Below are 22,744 nucleotides of genomic sequence, written 5' to 3' on the forward strand. Positions count from 1 at the left end.
ACTTATAACAGTACATAAACAATGGCAATAGGATATTTCTTTCCTTCCTTTCTTTCTTCCTTTCTTGTTTTTTCGAGACAGGGTTTCTCTGTGTAGCTTTGGAGCCTATCCTGGCACTCGCTCTGGAGACCAGGCTGGCCTCGAACTCACAGCGATCGGCCTGCCTCTGCCTCCCGAGTGCTGGGATTAAAGGCATGTGCCACCAACGCCTGGCTGGCAATAGGATGTCTTAAATTGGGTCTAAAATGTCTATATAAAAGCTGATTGAGCCAGGCATGGTGGCATATGCCTTTATCCCAGCACTCATGAGGTAGAGATGGGCAGATATTTGTGAGCTGGAGGACAGGTTGGTCTACATAGTGAGTTCCAGGCTAGCCAAGGGTATATAATAAGTTTCTGTTTCAAAAACAAAATAACAAACATACAAAAGACGTCTGTGTGGGGTTTCTGCAAACAACACGGCAAGCTCTGGAATGAGATGCAGCCACCCAAGAGTTAAAGTGATGCTCTTATTGAGCTCATAAGAGCTATCTCACCAAGCCATCTTCAAGTGCCTTTCAGAGTAAAAAAGGAAACAGCGAAAGCACAGTGACCCTAAAGGAAACCGAGTAGATTTGGCTGTGATCGATGCGGTGGATGTGTGTTGCGGTGGAGCAAAAGCGAGAACTGCTTATCCGCAACAGTGGAGGAACCCTGCTTCGCGCTCCGAAGGTGCCTTGCCTTGCCAGCTTTTACGGCCCATCTCGGCCCCCGTAGCGGAGCCGCGGTAGCGGAGCGGCGATCAGCCGCTGGGCGGCGGGCCCTCCCTGGCCATGGCGGGCGAGCTGGAGGGCTCTAAGTCCCTGAGCGGGCTGCTGAGCGGCCTGGCGCAGGACGCTTTCCACGGACACCCCGGTATCACCGAGGAGCTGCTGCACAGCCAACTCTACCCGGAAGTGCCCCTGGAGGAGTTCCGCCCCTTCCTGGCGAAGATGAGGGGGATTCTTAAGGTACAGCTGCCGGGCCATCGGTCCTGCCCCCCTCGCAGCCTCAGGCCCGCCCCCAGCCTCGGCTGCTGCTCGGCAGCCCGCGGTCTGCGGCTCCTCTGCGCTCCGCCGGAGCTGTGGCGTTCGCTCTGCTGCGCTCTTTGCATTAGGGACACACACCGTGAAAGCCTTGGGTTTTCCCCTCAAGACTTCTCTCTGTGTGTGGTATAGCTAAGTTTCGAGTTTTCTCGGTCCCGGACTTCTGTAAAATTGATGGGATGCAGCTAGGCGTGGCAGTGCACGCCCTTAATCTTTGCACTGGGGAGGCGGAGGCTGGCAGATTGCTTTTTGAGTTCGAGGTCAGCCTAGTCTACATAGCAAGTTCCGGGACAGCTAAGCCAGCCAGGGCTACGTAGTGAGACCCTTGTTTGAAGAGAGTGAGAGTGCGCTTGCTGGCATTTCTGCGCTGTGGGAAGGTGGGAAGCGTTAGAATGAGGTGGTTGGTGAGAAAGGATAGACTAGCTGGAGTAAACACCATTAAAGAATCGACTTTATGGTGAAGAGTATATTTACCAAATGGAACAAAGTTATACATCAGTCTTATGAAGGCAATCAGAGGGAAACGTTAACAGGTGAAACTAATTTAAAAAGATTTATTTCTGTTTTATGTGTATATGCGTGGTGCTTGCATGTATGTAGGTGCCTGGTGCCTGGTGCTTGCAGAGGCCAGAAGAGGGTGCCAGATCACGGAATGGTTGTAGGCCACCATGTGGGTGCTGGGAACCCAGGTCTTATACAAGAGCATTAAGTGCTCTTAACCGCTAGGCCATCTCTCTAACCCCCACCTCAGTTTTGATACAGGACCTCTTGTAGCCCACACTGGCCTGGAACTCACTGTGTTGCTGAGGATGACCTTGAGTTCCTGATCCTCTTACTTCCACTTCCCAAGTGCTAGAATTACAAGCATCTGCCACCACCACCTCCTGCTATGGTGTGTGGTGTGTGGTGTGTGTGTGTGTGTGTGGTGTGTGCGGTGTGTGTGTCTGTGTGTGGTGTGTGTGTGTCTGTGTGGTGTGTGCGGTGTGTGTGTCTGTGTGTGGTGTGTGTGTGTCTGTGTGGTGTGTGCGGTGTGGTGTATGTCTGTGTGTGTGGTGTGTGTGTGTGTGTGCGCGATGCATATGAAAGCTAGGGGTCTACGCTGGTGCTTTGCACTATCACTCACCCTCCACCTCTCTTTCCAGACAGGGGCTCTCACTGAACCTGGAGCTCACTGATTGGCTAGGCTAGCCAGAAACTTCAGAGATCTGCTTGTCATGGTTGCTGGAGATTAGAACCAGGTTCTGATAGAGCTATCTGCCCAGCTGGTCTCTGTTTTTTTTTTTTTTTAAAGATGTTATAATTATCTAACTAGTATATTTAAAGTATTATTATTTATGCAACCACTATACAGTGAATTGTTTTCACAGAGTCTTTAAAGTGTGTATTTTACATTTAAAACATTTTTAGCTGCCACATTTCAAATGGTTAAAGTGGTCACATGTGGCTAATGGCCACTGTATTAATTCAGTCTGATTTAGACCCAGAATTAAGTCATAGGAATGCTTCTGGTGCCAAAGTGTAATGAAAAGAAAAACTAAAAATAATGCATTTTTAACCATAGTGGGAGCCCATCCATTTTGCAGATTAGAACCTGGGGCTGAGGCATGGCTCAGTTGGTAAAGTGCTTGCCATATGAGCATGAGGACCCGACCATGTAAATGCCAGGTGCCTGGAATTCACACTTTAGGGAATTGGAGACAGGAGAATCTCTGGGGCTTTTTGGCTAGCCATGCTAACCCAATCTGTTTATTTCAGGATGGGTGAGAGGCCCTGGTTTGAAAAATAGAGTGGAGAGGGGCTGGACTGAAGGTTCAGTGGTTAAGAGCACTTGCTGTGCTTGTAGAGGACCTGGGTTAACACAATCTGTCACTCCAGTTCTAGGAGACCCAGCACCCTCTTCTGGTCTTCATTGGGCACTCACACGGTGCACTTACATGCAGGCAAACACTCATACACATAAAATAAATAAATAAATACATCTTAAACAAAATGACATGGTTGCACTAGGGAGGTGGCTCACTATGTAAAATGCTTGCTGTGCGAGTGGGAGGACCTGAGTTTGGATCCTAGCACCCAGGAAAAAGCCAGGCATGTTTGTAACCCAGCAGATGCCTAGACTCACTGACAGCTGGCCAGCCTAGCCAGTTAGTGAGCTCTGGGTTCAGTGAGAGACCCTGTGTTAGAATCAGCAATAGGGCAGAGCGCCAGGGGAAGCTTAGCAGGTGAAGGCACTTGCTGTTGAGCTTGACAATCTAAATTCAGTTCATGGAAGCCACATGGTAGAAAGAGAATTGTGGCATGTTGTTCCCTAACCTACATATGTGTGAGCATGTGAGGATGCCTGAGCTCGAGTGCACGTGTACACACCCACACACACCATATACACACAAAGTGGAGAGCCACTGAGGAAGATATCTGATGTTGGCCTCTTGCCTCCATCTGCACACAGATAAGGAAACAAGGTGTCTTAATAGCCTAAAACCACACTATTTAAAATTAGTGTTAAATTTAATTTGCTATTTAAAAATACTTATGCCTGGGCTGGAGAGATGGCTCAGTTAAGAGCACTGGCTGTTTTGGTTTTTTTTTAAAGATTTATTTATTATGTATACAGTATTCTGCCTGCATGCATGCCTGCAGGTCAGAAGAGGGCGCCAGATCTCATTACAGATGCTTGTGAGCCACCATGTGGTTGCTGGGAATTGAACTCAGGGCTCTTAACCTCTGAGTGATCTCTCCAGCCCAACTAGCTGTTCTTGCAGAGGTTCTGAGTTCTATTCCCAGCAACACATGGTGGCTCACAACCATCTGTTATGAGATCTGGTGCCCTCTTCTGGCCTGCAGGCATGCATGCAGGCACAACACTGTATACATAATAAATAAATCTAAAAAAAAGAAAATGTGTCCATAATATCAGGCGGTAGGCCAGCCTGTAGGGCATTTAAAAAATACTTATGCTTTTATTTATTACATTGCTTTGTCTTTTTTTCAAGACAGGGTTTCTCTGTGTAGCTCTGGCTGTCCTGGAACTTACTCTGTAGACCAGGTTAGACGAGCCTGGCCTTGAACTCAGAGATCCCCCTGCTTGGGGCTCCTAAGTGCTGGGATTAAAGATGTGCATTACCACCTAAATTTTCTTACAATATTTGAATAAAAGAAAAAATGCAGTTACTTCACAGAAATTGATGGGAATTGGCTAATGCAATGGGGGAGTAGTATCTCAGTCACTGTGGTGGTTGTATCAGCGTGGTGCAGACCTGAGGTGTTAACACCATGGAGGGGAAGACAGAGGCTCTTGGACTGAAGGCCAGCTTTAGGTCTTGTGCATACATAGCTCAACAAGCCAAAGGCTGGGGATGTAAAACACTTGTCTATCCTGTTCAATCAAGGCTCTAGTTTTGAGCCAGCACCCTCAAAATACAATTTGAAGTCTCAGCATAATTGTGGACATTCTAATCAACTTTATTGGTATCATCTACCCTGACTAGATGCCTTCTATTTTATCAAATCTTCAAGTAATCCAGGAGGTTTTCTAGGAAATTTGGTATCTGGTTTGGTGTTTACTTGGTCCATGAGGATGAAGATGAGGGGACAGACCAGGAAGAACTGCACCTATTAAAGGCAGTGTCTTAGGATCTAATATTGGCTCTGCTGCTTATCTCTGGGTGATTCTTTGTTTTACTATGAGGTAAAGTTTGCTAGATAATGGGGAGAAGTGATTGTTTGCAAGCTGTCTCTTTTATTTCATTTTAAATAAATTGCTATGTAAGACACAGGATACTTGAGTTTTCAAGTGGGTCTGGGTTGTAAAGCTAGCTGACTCTTAGCTCCTACACTAGGCAGTGCTTCCAAGAGCTGCCTGTCTGACAGCACAGGCTTTACATAGTGACTGGTCTGAAGTGCCAAGAAAGAAAGCCTTGATTAGTTGAAACTAAAACATGTGCTTAGGATTACTTGTTTCAAGTCTTTGTTCACAATAGAAGTAAAAATTATTTTTTATTATATGTATTTATGTGTGCCTGTGCAGGTGAATGCAGGTGCCTGCTGAGGCTAGAGATGTTGGGTTCCCTGGAACTGGAGCTACAGGTAGTTGTGAGTTGTCTGATGTGGGTTGCTAGGATCAGAACTCAGGTCCTCTGAAAGAGCAGTGCATGCTCTTAACCACCAAGACAGCTCTCCAGCCCCAGATGTCTCTAATTCTTATGAAAACACACAGTACAAATATGATTTTAAAGCTGAGAATGTCTAGTATTTAAATTATTTATGTATTTATTTAGTGTGCATAGGTCAGAGGATCACTTACTGAATGAGTCCATTCTCTTCCATCTTTTGTTTTTGAAATAAAACTTTTGTTACTTTTGTTTTTGAAATAAGGTCTCATTATATAATCTTGGCTAACCTGGAGCTTACTATGTAGACCAGGCTGGCCTTGAACTTATGGGACCTATCTGCATCTGCTTCCTGAATGCTAGGTTAAAGGTATGTACTACCAGGTGGTTTCTGGGGGTCTAATCCAGATGGTCAGGATTGGTAGCAGGTGTCCTTACTCACTGAGCCATTTCAACAGCCCATCCATTTTTAATAAAGGGAACATATATAGATACGTATGGTATAAGGATGTTATAATATTTATAAACAGAAGTGAGTAAGCAATTCTGGACAGAAAGGAGGCATCCTTTCTGCCTTTTTTTTTTTTTTTTTTAAACTAAAAGACCTAACATTTTTATTTACAAATGAAACTCTGGTAGATGGGGGAGAAGTCTTCCTTATCACGCCACTATAAAACATCCAGGTGCAGCACCATAATCTCCCAGTGAAACAGAAAAACACAGACCTGACAGGTGCAGCACCATAATCTCCTAGTGAGACAGAAAAACACAGACCTGACACACCTCCTCCCCCTCCTGTCTGAGTCATGCCATGCCAGGTCAGCACCATCTTATTATTGGAGGCCTGGGAGTCAAGGGCATGTCATCCCCATGGGTGTCCTCATTGTAGGAGCAGGTCCCCCAGGCATTATCCCAGCAGGAAGGGGGCCCATGTTGGGTGCTTGCATTATACCAGTGAGGAGGACCTGGGAGACTGGGGACGGGTAGGATTGTGGCCCCTTCAGTGAGGAACACAGAATGGAGCTGGAAGTCTCCTTCCTTGTTGAACTATAGCCATTGTTTTATCTTCAGGCTTTGGGCCTGCTCTCCCATCCATTTGGGGATGGGATGTCTTTCACATTCCTTTTGTTTCCTACTACTGCAATGTCTTCTTCATAGACTCAGAGTCATCGGAGAGATGTGTTGCTGTAATCACAATGAAACCACTGCTACCCTGCCAGATTCCAACACCCCCCCCCTTTTTTTTTTTTTAGACAGGAGCTCATTGTATAGCGCATGCTGGCCTTTAACTTATAGAGATCTGCTTGTTTCTGCCTCCTTAGTGCTGGGTTTAAAGGTATGCACCATCACCCCCAGCCTCTGGCAGGCTTCTTAAGATGTTATTTGCTGCTTTTGAACAAAGTGCTTATTTTAGACTTAGATAAGGGGCAGCTTTATGGGATACTCAAAGTTAATAGCACATGTGGGACATGTTCAAGGAATAATGAATAGGCTGGGGGTAGCTTGGTAGGTAAAAGTGATTGTTGTACAAATGTGAGGACCTGGGTTGGAATCCCTAAAGAACACATAAATACTGGGAGTGTGGGGATTGGATAGGTGGTTCAGCAGTTAAAGAGCATATAATTTGGTATGAACAGGCAGATCTCTGTGAGTTCAAGGCCAGTCTAGTCTACATAGCAAGTTTCAGGTCAGCCATGCTACACAGTGAGAGCCTGTTTAAAAAAATAAGGGATGTTAGTGTTTCTGTACTCCTATGTGCTCTTTCTTAGCAAAATATAGATATAATTTATATTTGGAAATTTTGTTCGGATTCAAAGATATAAAAATGTTAATATATTAGGATAATAAAACATCACAGTTTAATGTCTTGGTTATCACAAGAAAACTCAACATATGAAAGCTAGTTCAAACTGTATGGACAATAACATCAATACCATGAAACTAAAACTTATAACATCAAAAGTCTAAGAAATAATGAATACCTGTTTCTGTCTCTGTTAAAGCCACAAGACTTTGTAACTTGGTTGGAAATTAGATTGAGACACCATGTCTTTCCTTTGCAATCAGTTTTGTTTTGAATATCTTGGGGTGTCTGAAGGATAATGGGTTAGGTTTTTATTCTGTAGAGGAGTTTCATTGTGGCCTGGTCTCAGATTCTTGGGCCCAGGTGATGCTGGCAGCCTGGCTCAGGATCTGTGGCTCTGGCTTTGCGGGCCTGGACTGCTGTCCTCTTCTCTTCCTCTTCTTGAGCTGTGCCTCTCGCGACCCTTTGTTTCCTGCTTGTGAGACCTCTTTCGCCTATGAGGACTCTTCCTCTCCGACTCCCTGTTTCTCTTGGAGGAGTGGTGTGCACTGGAGTGGGAGGTCCTTGGCTTGCCATAGTATTCCTCATGGTGGTCCTTCCTTTCCCTCCTGTCTGAGGAGTTTTTACCAGAGAAGCCAGTCCAAGCTGGAGACAGGTAGACATCTCTGTTAGCGTCTCTAAATTCATTGTTGGGGTTTCTGAACACATGAAGAAAGTTGCAGTGCTTTCCTTTTGGACACTTTTGCATTTCATATAAACCACAAATTGCGATTTTCCACCGGGTCACCGGGCAGAACTCACACTGGAGCTGTCGTCCTGCGTACCATCTTCCGTTAAAGAGAGAGAGGGCCGCTTGGCATTCTTCTTCCGACTGGTACTGCACATACACGTTGCCCCGCAGGTGAGGTTCTAGGTTGCAGCTCACCTTGAACTGAATCACTTTCCCCACGTTCTTGAACTCGGGCAGCACATCATGGTAGAAGTCCAGAAACTGCTGGTAGGTCTCCTCCTCGCTGTACTCCAGGCTTGCGTCAGAGTCATAGTCGTCCCTTCTGCACTGCTCCATCCCAAACGTTGTGAACATGCTCTTCACAAGAAGGGTGGGACTCGAGGTGGGGAAGTCGTGCTTCCGTGAACACCTGTTACCAAATCGGCACGCTCCTGTTTTACTGTAGAAAGGACAACTGGCTCGATATTTCTCCAGTCTTAATTCCTTGGGTGGTTCCGGGTTCTGCCAAGTGCCATCATTTTCAGCCTGGTCCAGCATTTTCTGCACTGCTTCCTCTCTTCCTCTCTTCTCTTGTAGCTTCTGCTCCTCTTCTTCTCTCTGTTTTTTCTGTTGCTCTTCCCATTCCAACTTTATCTGTCTCTCCTGCTCTTCCCTCTGTTTTCTAGCGGCTTCTTCCTTTTTCTTCTTTAGTCTGAATTCTTCTTGCGCCTTTTCCTCCCTCAGCAGCCATTCTTCATGTAATTTTTGTCGCTCTATCTCCAGTCTTTCCGTAAGTTGGTCGTCAGTAGAAACATCCTCCTCCTCCTCCGGTGGGGCTGCAAGGGCTCTCAACCGAGCTATATTCTGCCTACGTCTTTTGCGTTTCTCCTTCCTTAGGGCAGCTCGGTATTTTTTGTGACTGAGTTTTTGAGGAAACACCTTCTCCTGTGTTGCCATCTTACTGCAGAACACAAATCCCTTACCAGATCTCGCGATAATTTCTCTTTGCCGCGCTGGTGGATTGAAAAATCTCACCACTGCTAAGTTGTTCTGCTTTTAGAGTCTTCCTGAACAGCTGGCACCATAAGGCTCAGGTGACTTTTTTTTCTCACCAGCCTTAGAGGGTTGAACTGGCTGGGTCACGGTCGTGGGAGCGCAGTGCACCAGTAGGCGTGTGTACGCATGCGCGCTGCACTGCGCAAGGAGTCAAAGGCCGGCTTCTGGGTTGGAATGCGGCAAGTGCGGCGGCAAGTGCGGCGGGGAGCGTGCGAGCGCTTTATCTGCAGAGCCGCGCTTCCGGCTTTTGTGTCTCCGCCCCTCGGGTTTTCCCCCCTGCCCCCAAGTCTGGGTAGTTCTGTCAATCCCTTCTGTGCTAGGGTGCCGGCAGCCCCGCTCCCCGGCTCTGCTCTTTTCTGGGGCTAGGAGATGAAGTTCTCATGCTTGTTTGGCAAGGGCCTACCAATTCAGCCCTCTCTCTGCCTGGTTTATCTTTAGAATGTTTCTTCCTCCCATTGAATGCGTTTTGTTATTGGAAAAGAATTTGCATTTAGGGCGGTGGTGGCCCATACCTTAAATCCCAGCAGAGGCAGGCAGATAGATCCCTGTGAGTTCAAGGCCAGCTTTGTCTACAGAGCGAATTCTAGGACAGGCTCCAAAGCTACACAGAGAAACCCTGTCTTGAAAGACAAAAACAACAATAAAAACAAAACAGAACAATAACAAAAAACCCAAAGAAAAACAAAAACAAACAAAAAACTTTAGCGGGCTGTAGTGGCACACTCCTTTAATTCCAGTGCTCGGGAGGTAGAGGCAGGCCGATTTCTGTGAGTCTGAGGCCAGCCCAGACTACAGAGAAAGTTCCAGGACAGTATCCAAAAGCCACACAGAGATACCCTGTCTGGGGTGGGGAGTGTGCATTTAATGTGTAATGTAGCGTTGTGGGTTATTCACCAGAGAAGACATGCTCGGACATGGGTTTAAGCCAATATGAAAGTTCTTTTTTGCTTGTTTGTTTTGTTTGTTTGTTTTGGTTTTCAAGACAGGGTTTCTTTGGGTAAGATCCCCGGCTGTCCTGGAACTCACTTTGTAGACCAGGCTGCCCTCGAATTCAGAGATCAGCCTACCTATGCCTCCCAAATGCTGGGATTAAAGATGTAACTCCCCACCTCCCCAAGCTAGTTTCCCTCTTTAATGCAAGTGATCCTGGGATTCACTGGATAGTCCAGGCAGGCCTTGAATTTGCAGGGATTCTTTTGCATCTGTCTCTAGAGGGTTGGCATGGCACAGCATCCTGAGGTAAATATGGGCTCATAAATAGAAGAGGGCAGGTACACTTTTTTAGGTTATAGCTATAAGCTGTAGTTTTATTTTTCTAATGTAGGTGGCAGTGTAATATTGGTTTGCTAACATGCTGCAGGAATCCACAACATAATGTTTAAATGTTTTCTTTTTCTGGAATGTTCTAGTTGGAAAAAATGCTTTTGCTGGCTTTTAAACAACAACAACAGCAACAACAACAACAAACCAAATTGTTTCAATGGGACTGTAGAGATGGCTCTTTGGTGAAGAGCTCTTATTGTGAGCTGGGTGGTGGTAGTGTATGCCTTCACAAATACTTGGGTGGCAAGTACATACCCACTTACAGATGAATAAATTAATGTAGTAGAATTTTATTAGTTAAAGTGGGGAGCTGGGCAGTGGTAGTGCACGGGATTTAATCCCAGCTCTTGGGAGGCAGAGGCAGGTGGATCTCTGTGAGTTTGAGGCCAGCCTGGTCTACAACGTGAGTTTCAGAACAGCCAGGGCTACATAGAGAAACTCTGTTTTGAAAAAAACAAAACAAACAAACAAAAAATCTGACAAAACAACAACAAAAAAGAGCCCTGTTGCTCTTCAAGAAGATCCCAAGTTTGATTCCCAGCACTCCAATGGTGACTCACAACCGTCTGTAACCGAAGTTTAAGGGATCAGAGGTTCTTCGGGCTTCCAGGTACATCAAGTGGCACACATACATAGATTCATGCAGGCAAAACATTCATACACATGAAATAAACAAACCTAAAAAATAAGTAATTATTTCAACTAACTAATTTAAAAAACAAATTACAGAAAATTTTGTATAGCCAGGCATAGTGCCTGTAAATGTCTGTAGTCCTAGAATTGCTGAGATAGAAGAGGGAGGTTGGGAGATCAAGGTTACCTTTGACTACTGTAGGGAAAAAGGGCCAGCCAAAGAAACACACTCTGAGCAGAGCAAAAGAAACACACTTTGGCCCTGCAATCAGAACCAAAGAAATGCACCCTGACCCTGAAACCAGTGCCAAAAAAACACACTTTGTTCTTGGAATCAGAGCCAGTGAAAGAAATACACCCTGGCCCTAAAATCAAAGCCAAAAGACTAAAATGGACCAGTGAAAGAAACAAAGTTGGCTCTGTAGCCAGAGCCAAATCTGACCCTAAACCTGTGCAGAAAACTAACCAATCCCTGATCTACCCATCCTGAGCTCAGGGATTGAAATCTGACCAGTCCACCCCCTAAGAAGCCATATATAAACCCCATGTCTGTTTATCTTATGGCTGTTCAGGCAGCCACTCTCCTGGATTCTTCCCTCACAATAAATCTCTTGAATGAGGTTTGGGTAACACTTTTCTTTCTCCAGAGCAGAGATGACCAAGCAGGGCTGTAACACTTTTCTCTGGGGAAACCCTCCCTTGGCTAACTGAAGTTATTACATTCATTCTCTGGGGGACCGGAGCCAAACTGTACCAATTTTGCTGGGGAAACCCTCTCCTGCCGCAGCAGAGCTGATACATACACTGGGGAAGCCTCTCCCTGAAACAGGGATGTAAGCTACTATGCTCACTGTGACCTGTGGTGTTGGGGGGTTGTTGGGTTTCTTTCAGGGCCACTTTTTTTCCCCATAATTCCCTCTTTTTTGTTTTATATGAGGGGTCCCTGTCTTAGGTCACGTAGACTTTCCTGCCCCTTACCTGTCATTGGAGAGCCCTGATCTCCTGTCATAGGTGGGGCGGTTTCCCATGGGTTGCCCGTCATGGGGACCCCTTCATCTCTTGTTGAGCTTCTGTAGCCAAACCTCATGGCTACCGGGAGAACCATGGGTGAGGCTAAATAGGACTTGTCTACGTAACCGTTCCTTCTGTTGGAAGGTCCGCTGGACCTTGCATAGTACAAATAACCCTAGACCGGCCAGAAGTACTCCCATAATGGCAAAGGACATAGCGCCTCCCCATCGCTGTACCCAACCCCCTAACTGGGTCATGGCATTCCACCACCCCTCGCCTGAGAGTGGAACAACCCTCATCTTATTAATTTCTACAATCCGATGAGCCAAAACATTGGTAAAATTTACAAAAGAATCATTCCAGTGTCCAACCAAATATGCATTCAATCTGGACACTCCGATAGAAACATTTTTTACCGAAACCAAACTGAATATGGGAATTTAGGGTATTCTGCATGGCCAGGGCCTCGCTGACTCTGCCAGCAAGGTTATTAACAGTCTCTGCATTGGAAGTGGACTGAGCAACGACAATACCCGCAAAGGCTGCCGCAGTCATTGAGTTGGCAATAGTGGCAACAACAGCAGCGGTGATCCCAAAATCTCTTCTGGTCCCATACAAGATGATTTCTTCCCCGGTATGGTGATATTCCACTACCATGGGAGCTAGGAAGGGGATTTGATCAGGGCATTGGCATTCTCAGGAGGCCAGCAGTTATTCAGGACACAGGAGCTGGAAGAACAATTGAGAGATTCTCCCCCATCTTCCGTCCCATTCCATGTAACAAAGAAAAAGGGAGATAGCACACAAGCCTTACTAAAATTAACCTTTTATGATGTCTCGAATGCTTGGGAGGTGTTCCAGCTGGCTGTTGCGTTAAAGGCCAGGTCTTGCTGCAACATAAAGGGGGTGGGCATCAGTGAAGGCCCGAGGCCCACATAAATACATCCTGGAGAAGGTGGGGGTTACCCCCGTTCTTCTCCATGGTCGGTCGGAAGCATTCTTAAATGGTGGTTGGTGTCCAAACCACCAGAGAGGACCTTCTCCTTTCAATATCCAGGGCTCTTGAGTAATGCATTCTCCCCAAAGCAAGGGGGAAGAAAGTGAGTAATCCCTCCCTCTCTGCCAGCACAAGGGGGCTGGCTTAGGGGGGCTTTGTGTTGAATTATTTCTCTGTTGATTAATGGGATATAGGATATTTCTTAATCCCAGCATTTTACTATTACTACTATTTGGGGAAAATTCAGCAATGGAGGAATTACATAACACCACACAGTGACCTTTAAAGGAGGTGTTCGATGGCAATTCACTACTATTCTGGATATGCCTAAGGCGTAAGCTACCTTTAAGCAAAAGGGTCAAATTAGATAGTGGTCTCTGTTCCAACTGTATGTTGGATGCTGCCATCCCCAATGAGTTATTGGTGCTGAAAAAGGCAGGGAACAGGGAGCTACTCTGGCTGACCGGCATCAGAATGGGTAGATTCCTCACAAGGGCCCATACTTCCCTTGCTGGTCCGCTCAGTGATGTCTGGGTTGTCTTGATCAGGGCCAGCATGAGGATCACCGTCAAGGTCCACATGACGGACACACCATTCAGGGACCCTGTTGGGCTTTCACTTCCTGGAGGAAAAACACAAACAGCTCCTCTAACCCTAGCTAACAGGGGAGTGGGTGGCTGTCATTTTCCTGTAAGCAGGTCTTTCCATCTAACCCATCCCAGTGATTGAGAGGGTTTGTTCCAATGTCTCTCCATTGTAGACAAATTATTTTTATCTATAGTCAACAAATTTAAAATGTAAAGTATGGTATATAATTGAGAATTGGGGGAGGTCATATATTCCCCCTTTTTTATTTTATAAAAATATTGTTTAAGGGTGGCATGAGTGCGTTCCACGATGGCTTGTCCCATAGGGTTTGTGGGATGCCAAATGAATGCTCAATGTGATGTTCCTTGCAGAAGGCTGTGAAATGCTGACTAGCATATGCAGGACCATTATCTGTTTTTGAAAGACCCCAGACCCCTAAGGGCCTCGGGGTCCCGAGGAGCCCCCGAGAGTCAAAAACCAGACCAAGAGCTGCAAAAGCAAGAGGGTTTATTGAACGAATGCGCATTCGGGTGTCAGCAATATTGGGAAAGCTGCACACCCCAGCATGGGGTGTAAGCTCCTTATATAGGAAAAAACCGCAGATCAGCATACAGGCAAGGGGCACAAAGTGATTGATTACAAAGTATGATCTCATGTTAGAGTGATCACCGAGGTATGACCTGCTTTTCTACAAAGGAAAAACCATAGAAGTACCCTGAAAAGTCCTTGATTGTCTGTTGGCCAGCCAGGTGTGACCCAAAGAGGGTTGTCTTGGCGATCGCCCCCGTCTAAACCATAGGATGTGCCCGGGGTTGGGGCCAACTTCCTTGTAATGGGCCAAGGCCTGTGGAAACTTTTTCTCTCTGTGAACTAAAATCTTTTAAAACTTTTTTCTCTCAGCAAACTAAAATCTTTCATTTTTAAGGTATCAGGAACACCCATATAGGCAAAGGCCTGTAAACAATGAGAGGTGACATCTTTTTTTGTTTGTTTTTTTGTTTTTTTTTCGAGACAGGGTTTCTCTATGTAGCTTTGGGCTTTGGAGCCTATCCTGGCACTCATTCTGGAGACCAGGCTGGCCTCGAACTCACAGAAATCCGCCTGCCTCTGCTTCTGCCTCCCGAGTGCTGGGATTAAATGCATGTGCCACCATGCCCGTCGAGAGATGACATCTTTAATCCTTTCTCCAGAATGTAGAGCCACAAAAACCACCTTAGAATATGTATCTACAAAAACATGCATATATTTTAATTTTCCTGCTTGAGGCAGGTGGGTGACATCCATTTGCCAAAGATTGTTAGACCCTGGGGATTCACCCCCCTCATTGGGGGAATTATGATAAGGGGCACAATCAGGGCATTGAGAAATAATCTGAGCAGCAACAGGTAAGGATCAGCTGGTATGAAACTTAAGGGAGCGTGCATTTAGGTGGTACGGCTCATGAAGCTGGCGAGCGTGCTGCTCCTCTGTAAGCATGACTATTGGGGGTCGAGTTAAGGAATCAGCAAGCTGATTGCCCTGGGCAAGCGGTCCTGGGAGGCCTGTATGTGTACTATGTACCCCACAAATACAGGGTGTATGCGCTGCCAAATGAAATGTTGAAGCTTAACTAGAAGAGAATGAACTTGAGAGGTGGGAAGAACATATGGAGAAGTCTCTAATGGCTTTACACTATTAGCAACATAAATGCTATCAGTATATAAATTAAAAGGGTTATCAAACTGGAAGGCCATTAGGCAAGCAATCAATTTGGCAGCTTGTGCAGATACTTGTCCCGTAGATAATTTCCTTTGTACTTGGGAAGAAACCACCACCGCAAAACCCTTAGAGGACCCATCTGTAAATACTGAGCGCACCTCTTGAAGGGGGGCCTCCTTTATAATCTTAGGAAAGATTACAGGGTGCCACCTAAAAAGGACAGCAAGGGGCTATACCACTTGGGTAGTGGTTATCAAATTTGGCTCCCGTAGATGTGATAAAGAGTGTCCATCCGTCATGAGAGGTCTGTAAATATTTAACCTCTTCCTTATCACAGGGGAGAATGATCTTATCAGGAGGCTTTCCAAAGGTTTGGATGCTAAATTTATGTGCTTTCCATAACAATTGTAATATCAAATCATAATAGGGGGACACAACCTTCTTAGTGGAGGCTGACAAGTGGATCTAATATATAGGGCCATTTGCCAAAAAACAGCGGTGGGTGAAAAACTGGAGGAAAGTACAACCATAATAAGGGGTTGTCCATAATCTAGGCGCGGAATTTGGGCTTGTTCAATGCTCCTCAATAGCATTGTATGGCTTCCTTGGCCACTGGGGTAATTTGTCTGGAAGAGGTTGTAGCTGGATCCCCAGGAAGAATATCATAAAGGGGTCTAAGTACTTCTGTTTTAATGGAAAGAGAGGGGCGGATCCATTGAACATAACCCAAAAACCTTTGCCAATCATGGAGAGTCTTTAAATTTGAACAATCAATTTGGAGCCTTTGAGGCCGGAGGCTGGTCTGTTGGATCTGATGGCCTAGATAGGTGTAAGGAGATTTCTTTTGAACCTTTTCTGGGGCCAAAATAAACCTGTGGGCCTCCAGGAGCTCCTGTAATTTAGCAAATGCCTTAAGACACTTCTCATCAGCAGGCGCTGCCAGTAGAATATCATCCATATAATGGATAATGTAAAGATCAGAAAACTTGCACCTGATAGGATCCAGGCAGGCAGCCACGTAAGCCTGGCATATTGTAGGACTGTTAGCCATTCCTTGGGGGAGCAACACCCATTGAAAGCGAGGGACGGGTTCCCAAAAATTAATAGAAGGAAGGCTAAATGCAAACCTGGGGCTATCTCGGGAATGCAGCGGAATGGAAAAGAAACAATCCTTTAAATCAATAACAATTAAATGACAATTTTTAGGGATAGCCATGGGTGAGGGCAAGTCAGGCTGAAGGGCTCCCATAGGCTGCATTGTTGCATTAATGGCCCTCAAATCCTGTAGCAGTCTCCATTTTCCTGAAGCCTTTTTAATCACAAATATAAGGGTGTTCCAGGGGGAGGTGGAGGGGATCACATGTCCTGCCTCCAATTGTTCTTGAACTAGTTGGTGAGCCACCTGAAGCTTCTCTGCTGGTAAGGGCCACTGTTCCACCCACACTGGATTGTCAGAAAACCATGTAATGGGTATGGGGGCTGGTGGCGCAACAGTGACCCTCATTAAAAATGTCCGAAAGCTTTTCTATCCCCTAGGGCCCAAGTATCTAAGGGGAGGGATGTCACAGGGCAAACCTCTCCTTGTTCTAATTTACCTAATCGTTTTCCCTGGTTCCTGCTCATTTTCTGCATCATTTGGAGGGCCTTGTTTTTGGGCTTGGAGCCTTGGGTGGTGAGGACAACTCCCATTTCTTTTAAAAGATCCCATCCCCAAAGATTAGCGGGGAGGCCAGCCAAAACATAGTGTTGAAAATATCCTGTATGACCCTCAGAGTCTTGCCATTTTGGAATTCTGAGGCTCTTTTGTGGGATAGCCTGCCCGATTCCCTGGAGAGTGGCGGTCCCCTGTTTTTCTAATAATTTCTGAAGGTCGAGGAGAGCCTCCTCCCAATCTGGCACATATAGACCTCTGCCAATAATGAACCATAGGCTCGCCTGTTCTATTGATTTCACGAAGCCTTTGAGAGTTTTGGTTTTGACTGCAGTTCCCTGTTCCTCTAGTAATTTCTTTAGTTGATAGTGTAATTCAAGTTTTCCGGGTGAATTCCCTATTTTTCTTTTACTGTCTACCCCAATATGTCCTGGCTGGCACAAGGGACGACCCCGTCCACTTACCTCCCTTTCAGATCTCGATGGGACCTCCAATTGCCGTTTCTGCATGGCCTGGGACCAAGAATCTGTGGAGGGTGTTGGGATTAACAGAGAGCTGGCTTGGTAGGATTTGCTGAAGGAAGCAGAGGCAGGCAGATTTCCATAGAGAAATCCTGTCTCGGGAAAAAAGAAACAAAAGAAAGTAAAAATAAAGTAATAAAAAAGCCACATAAAGATAAAAAATACACAGAGAATCTGAATACTATATGCCATATTGTTGTCTTTAAATTGTTTGATTGCCGAGGAAAGACTTACTGTTGCTAAAATACATTTGATTATAAATGCTACTAAATTAATCAAATTTATACATTTTAAAAATGCTTTGACTTCAAAAATTAAGTCTAAGGACAGGCTACTTGGAAAAAGAATTTCTGTTTGTGTTTCCACAAAAAATAAAAAGCTATAGATTCCTTCCAGACTAATATGGTTTGATCAAGCAAGACCCCCTAAAGCTGAGACGATACAGCCTTACAGACTACAAAAACAAGGACTTGATCAGATTTCTATGTTTTATCATGATCCCCATGGTATATAAACATCGTCCCCAATCAGCAGAAAGCAATTTAGAAAAAACGATGCCCATATTCCCAAATATTGTTTATAAATGTTTGCTTTCATTCAAATGGGGTTGGTTATAAATAGTAATAATGAACATAGTCAATTATTTTAAAGAAAAAAAAAGGGGATAGGATATAGGAATGAATACTTTGCATTGGTATGGATTTTCATTTATTGATACAACTTTAAGGTCAATTTTGTGATAAGTATATGTCTCCTCTTGTTTAGGTATTTAGGTGTTTATACAGATCTTTTAAAATGATATGCATAATTAAATAAGGTTATATAATCACCTATGATAGTCAGAACTTATAATTAGGTTAGTTAGGTTTTCTAGATATACAGAGATGTATTTGAGATAGATAGGTATTCTTCAAATCTTTCAAAGACCTACAGAAATATGGCATTTAAATGGTTTAGGGTTTTTCTTGGTAGTGAGAAACAACTGCTCCTGGGACACCAATTATGTCAGAAAGGAGGATGGGCATTGAAGAAACTCGTTATGGAGTTTGCTTTCAACATGGCAAGATTAGCCATTTGGGTAAGAAACTGCTCTTGCCTGGACTGTTTGTTGCTGTATAAACTGGACATACAGGACCCACAAGAAAGTGACTGCTAAACTTACAAAACAATACTGAAGGGTTCCTGTTGAAATGGAGAAGTGTGCCAGACACACTGTGGCCTATGGGCTGAAGATGGATGCTCCAATGTTACAGAGGAACTTTGGGTGACTGTCCAGGTAACAAGATGTCTCTGTCAATTCTAGAGTTTATATATTATCCTTCTGTGGTTTTTGATAGAGTTGAAGACAGATAGTTATGGTTATAGTTTTCTTCAGTATAGTTATGGTTATAGTTTTCTTCAGTTATAAAAGATAAGTTACCCTTCTTTTTATTTAGACAGAAAAGAGGAGATGATGGGGAATGTACTGTATATATTCATCTTATTAATTATTGAACAAAGTACTTGTTTGGCCAATGGCAGCAAGTTAGACAGGACTAGGAGTCAAAGAGGATTCTGGGAAATGTAGTAGAGAAGTGGTGATCCAGGCCGGAAGTGACATAGCAAGGAGACTCATATTTGGCAAGGAGAAACAGGAAATGTCCCTTTTCCCCTTTGCGCCTCCTCCAGCGGCGGGATGTGAGCCACCAGCAAGGAGGGACGCCAATAAGGCGTCCGATAAGATAAGTCTTACAAAATATAAAGGTTTATGATAGTTAAGACTGAGCTAACAGATGAGAAATCCTAAGTCATTGACCAAGCAGCATTGTACCTAATACAAGTCTATGAATTGGGGCCCTAACTCCGGCAGGCGGCTGGCGTAAAGCGCACACGTGTCAGTAGGGCTCAGGCGGTTTTGGCGGAAAGATTTATCGTATCTTTATTTATTTATTTTTTTCCTGGGCTGGTTTTATACCCAGCACCAGAAGAGGGAGGGGGAGCTCAGGAAGAGGCGGTTAGTCTCAAGCCTGGGCTCAGGGCGCCTGGTCTCGGAGTTCTCGGAGGGAAATAACATTCTGCTTCAGTAAACATGTTTTGCAACGGTGTTGGGGGGTTGTTGGGTTTCTGTCAGGGCCACTTTTCCCCACACCAATATCAGTCTCTGGGTCGTTTATTTATTGGTGTTACAACCCATGAAAACTATGTGAATGTCAGATGTCAGTGTGATAAATTGTCTCAGTTTTGCTCTCCAAGGGCAGAATTGGGCACTTATAACAGAGACTGGATGGCAAAGCCTAAAATATTCATGTCTAGCCTTTTTATAGAGGAAATGCCCAGAGTCTGCTGAAAATCTTACTGTTTGAATAGACCTTAGCTGCGTTATCAGTTCTACTGTTAATGGCCACCCTGTTTTTGCCTAGTATGAGTAGAAGACCCTACTTTTTTCTTGAGACAGGATTTTGTTATCTGCCACAAGCTGGCCTTGCACTTGCTCTATCGCCTAGTATAACTCATCAGGTTTAGGGTTGACGGGTTCTAGACGCATTGCCACATCTTCCTCAGGACTCCAGTTTTATTGAGCATAGAACCCTTTTTTGGTTCATAGGATAGTAGTACAAGTTTCTATACAGTTGAACTTGGCTCTGTTTTGTCATTATGAAGCGACTGTAAGATAGTACCTGTGCCCTCAGTTCTGTTTCTTTTGATTTTTTTTTTCATAATGAAGTAGTTTTCTTAGCAGCTGCAAAGAAGATAATTAGATAAATTTATATATTCTCCTTTGTGGTGATACTTTGCTTATAATCTAACAAATAAAGCTTGCTTGAAGATCAGAGTACAAAGCTGCCCATAGTAGTCATAGAGGTGGTGGTGGCAGTGGTAGCACACACCTTTAATCCCAGCACTAGGGAGACAGAGGCAGATGGGTCTCTGTGAGTTCAGGGTCACCCTGAGCTACATGAAATTGATCCAGTCTAAAAGAGAAACAGAGCTCACAAATCCTAGCACTAGGGAGGTGGAGACAGGAGTGATAAAATGGGCAGAGGGAGGAATATAAGGCGGAGGAGACAGGAGCTCAGTTCAGTCTAGGTTCAGTGGAGACAGATGCAGTCTGGAGATGCAGTCTGAGGACAGGATCACCCTTTCAGAGCATGGTAAAGGTGAGAACTCTCTAGTGGCTGGCTGCTTTGCTTCTCTGGTCTTCAGGCAAGCTTTATTTGTTAGATCATAAACAGAATGTCGCCACACTCCCTAGAGAGAGATTTTCTCGTTCTCTCATGCTGCTGGGGATTTAACCCCGGGCCTCCTGCATGTCAGGTACATGTTCTGCTACTGAGCTATACCCTCAGAACTCCCAGGGTTTATACTTCCCTAACCTTGCCAACTTTTGAGGCCTTTTTGTTTGTTTTTGTAGTGTTGGAGGTGATCTACTCCCCCACCCCCAGGTCTGTAAACACCTCCAGTGCCTATCCTGCTTGTCACTGAATTGGTAGTATAGAAATTAGTTTCTCTTAGTCCCATCTTGTGTCTTACCTGCCTCCCCCCCATCCCTGCTCCACCCCATCCCTGCTCCATCCCACACACAGGTTTCCTCTGTGTAGTCCTGGAACTCACAGGATCAGGCTGGCCTTGAACCCACATCTGCCTGCCTCTGCTTCCCAAGTGTTGGGAATTACAGGTGTGCTCTACCATTGCCTGGCAGTTGTTGTTGTTATTACTGTTTTGAGACAAGATCTCAATATGTAGCCCGAGCTGGTCTTGAGTCCTACCTCAGCCTCTAGAAGGCTTGAACCAGCAGGCCCAGCTTCTCCTCATTCTTTGTTGATCTTTTTAATTCATCCAGTACACTCAGGCACACACATATACACAAAATGAAATAAATATAAAAAGACACAAATACTAAATTATGTTCTTGAGTTGTATAAAGCACAGATCAAGTATTCTTTCCCAAAGGAGCTTAGAAGCTGTTGACAGTACTGTAGTAGTTCTAAAAATGAAGGGGGAAGGAATATTATTTTTTTTATTTTATAATTATTTTTAGAGGCTTTCCTACCCTTTAAATGTCCTAGTTGGCAAAAATGTTTATTGGAGCTTAGCACTTTCTCAGTGGCTCACACTATAATTCCAGCATCATAGTACTTGCAGGAAGGTAGCAGGTGGAGTTCAAAGTCATCTTTGGCTACATAGTAAGCCCAAGACCATCCTGGGATACATGAAATCCTGTTTCAAAGAAAGTTGTCAGGCAAAGTGAATAAAGGCATTTGCTACAAAGCCTGTTGACCTGAATTAATCCATAGAACCTATTCCTATAAATTGTCCTCTGGTCTCCATATGTGTATACATGCATGTAGGCAGAAGTTTTTTCCCATCAGCAGCTCCAAATAAACACACTGAAGCTTATATTAATTACAAATGCTCAGCCTGTAGCTCAGGCTTGTTACTAATTAGCTCTTATAACTTAAATTAACTCATTTCTATTAATCTGTGTCTTGCCACATGACTCATGACTTTACCTGTCCTCTAGCATGTCTTGTTCTCTGTCTCTTCTGGCGACTTCTCTGGCTCCACCCTTCTTCATCCCAACATCCTTAGTTAGGTTGTCCTGCCTATACTTCCTGCCTGGCTACTGACCAACCAACTTTTTAGTAACAGTGAGAGCAATACATACTTGCAGTGTACAAAGATTATTTCACAGCACATGCACGAACAAAATTAAATGTGTATAAAAAAGCAAACTATCTTTGGGTCAGAGAGATGGCTCAGAGGTTAAGAGCATTGACCATTCTTCCAGAGGTCCTGAGTTCAATTCCCGGCAACCACATGGTGGTTCACAACCACCTTGAATGAGATCTGGTTTCCTCTGCTGGCGTGCAGGCAGAAGATTGTAAACATAAAAAAAATAAAATAAAAAGAAGAAAACTATCTTATATCAAGTGTGGTTGCCTATAGCTCCATTGGGAGATGGAGACACAGGACCAGGAGTTCAGAGTTAACCTCAGCTGCATAGCTAGTTCAGGGCCAGCTTGGGGCACATGAGACCTTGATTTAAGCAACAAAACAAAATAAAATCACCTTAGCTGCTGCCCAGATATATGATGTTGACTTTAGCAGAGATCACCTGAGGACAGACATCTGTCTGGAGGAAAAAAAAAAATTTAGAATCAAATTCATAGAATTACAATTGACTTTATTTTTTGTGATGTCTAGGTTAACTGTGAATTAGGTTTAGAATGACTAAAATTATAAATCATTTTGTTGAATAACAGTGTAATTTAATATCATCCTAATGTAATGTTCTGTAATTAGGCTTAGGTAATGTGGAACACAGCAATTGCTTTCATTATATCCAGTTTTGGGATTTTGTGAAGCAGATATTAAGCTGTTTTTTTTTTTTTTTAAACAGCCTTTTTTTTTTTTTTTTGTGCCTGTGTGAGAGTGTCAGAAACATTGGAAGTGGAGATATAGACAGGTGTGAGCTGCCATGTGGTTGCTGGGAATTGAACTCTGGTCCTCTGGAAGAGCAGCCAGTGCTCTTAACTGTTGAGCTGTCTCTCCAGCCCCTAGGCTGTTCTTTTGGATACTCAGACTGTGAAGATTGGAAAG

The 22,744-nt window shown here is 44.5% G+C and overlaps 2 protein-coding genes across 3 annotated transcripts in view; one reads left to right on the top strand and one right to left on the bottom strand.

Moving 5' to 3' along the window:
- The first annotated feature begins 769 nt into the window (after nucleotides 1-769).
- Commd1 (copper metabolism domain containing 1) overlaps nucleotides 770-22,744 on the top strand; it is a 132,658-nt gene continuing 110,683 nt past the window's right edge. Inside the window, exon 1 of one of the 2 annotated variants that reach the window (XM_027388029.2) lies at nucleotides 770-989. In XM_027388029.2, coding sequence (XP_027243830.1) covers nucleotides 813-989 — 177 coding nt within the window. In that variant the 5' untranslated portion in view covers nucleotides 770-812. The remainder of the gene's footprint in view (nucleotides 990-22,744) is intronic. The other variant, XM_027388028.2, reaches the window with a different exon arrangement.
- LOC100767271 (U2 small nuclear ribonucleoprotein auxiliary factor 35 kDa subunit-related protein 1) lies at nucleotides 7,008-8,942 on the bottom strand. The gene has a single exon (XM_027388027.2). It carries the CDS (start codon nucleotides 8,641-8,643, stop codon nucleotides 7,360-7,362), a length of 1,284 nt encoding a protein of 427 aa, XP_027243828.1. The 5' UTR covers nucleotides 8,644-8,942; the 3' UTR covers nucleotides 7,008-7,359.

The sequence above is a fragment of the Cricetulus griseus genome (genome assembly GCF_003668045.3).
Source record: "Cricetulus griseus strain 17A/GY chromosome 1 unlocalized genomic scaffold, alternate assembly CriGri-PICRH-1.0 chr1_1, whole genome shotgun sequence".
NCBI classification, from domain to species: Eukaryota; Metazoa; Chordata; class Mammalia; order Rodentia; family Cricetidae; genus Cricetulus; species Cricetulus griseus.

Coding starts and splice junctions, on each gene's coding strand:
- LOC100767271 (XM_027388027.2), bottom strand. CDS start 8,643: ATGGCAACACAGGAGAAGGTGTTTCCTCAAAAACTCAGTCACAAAAAA.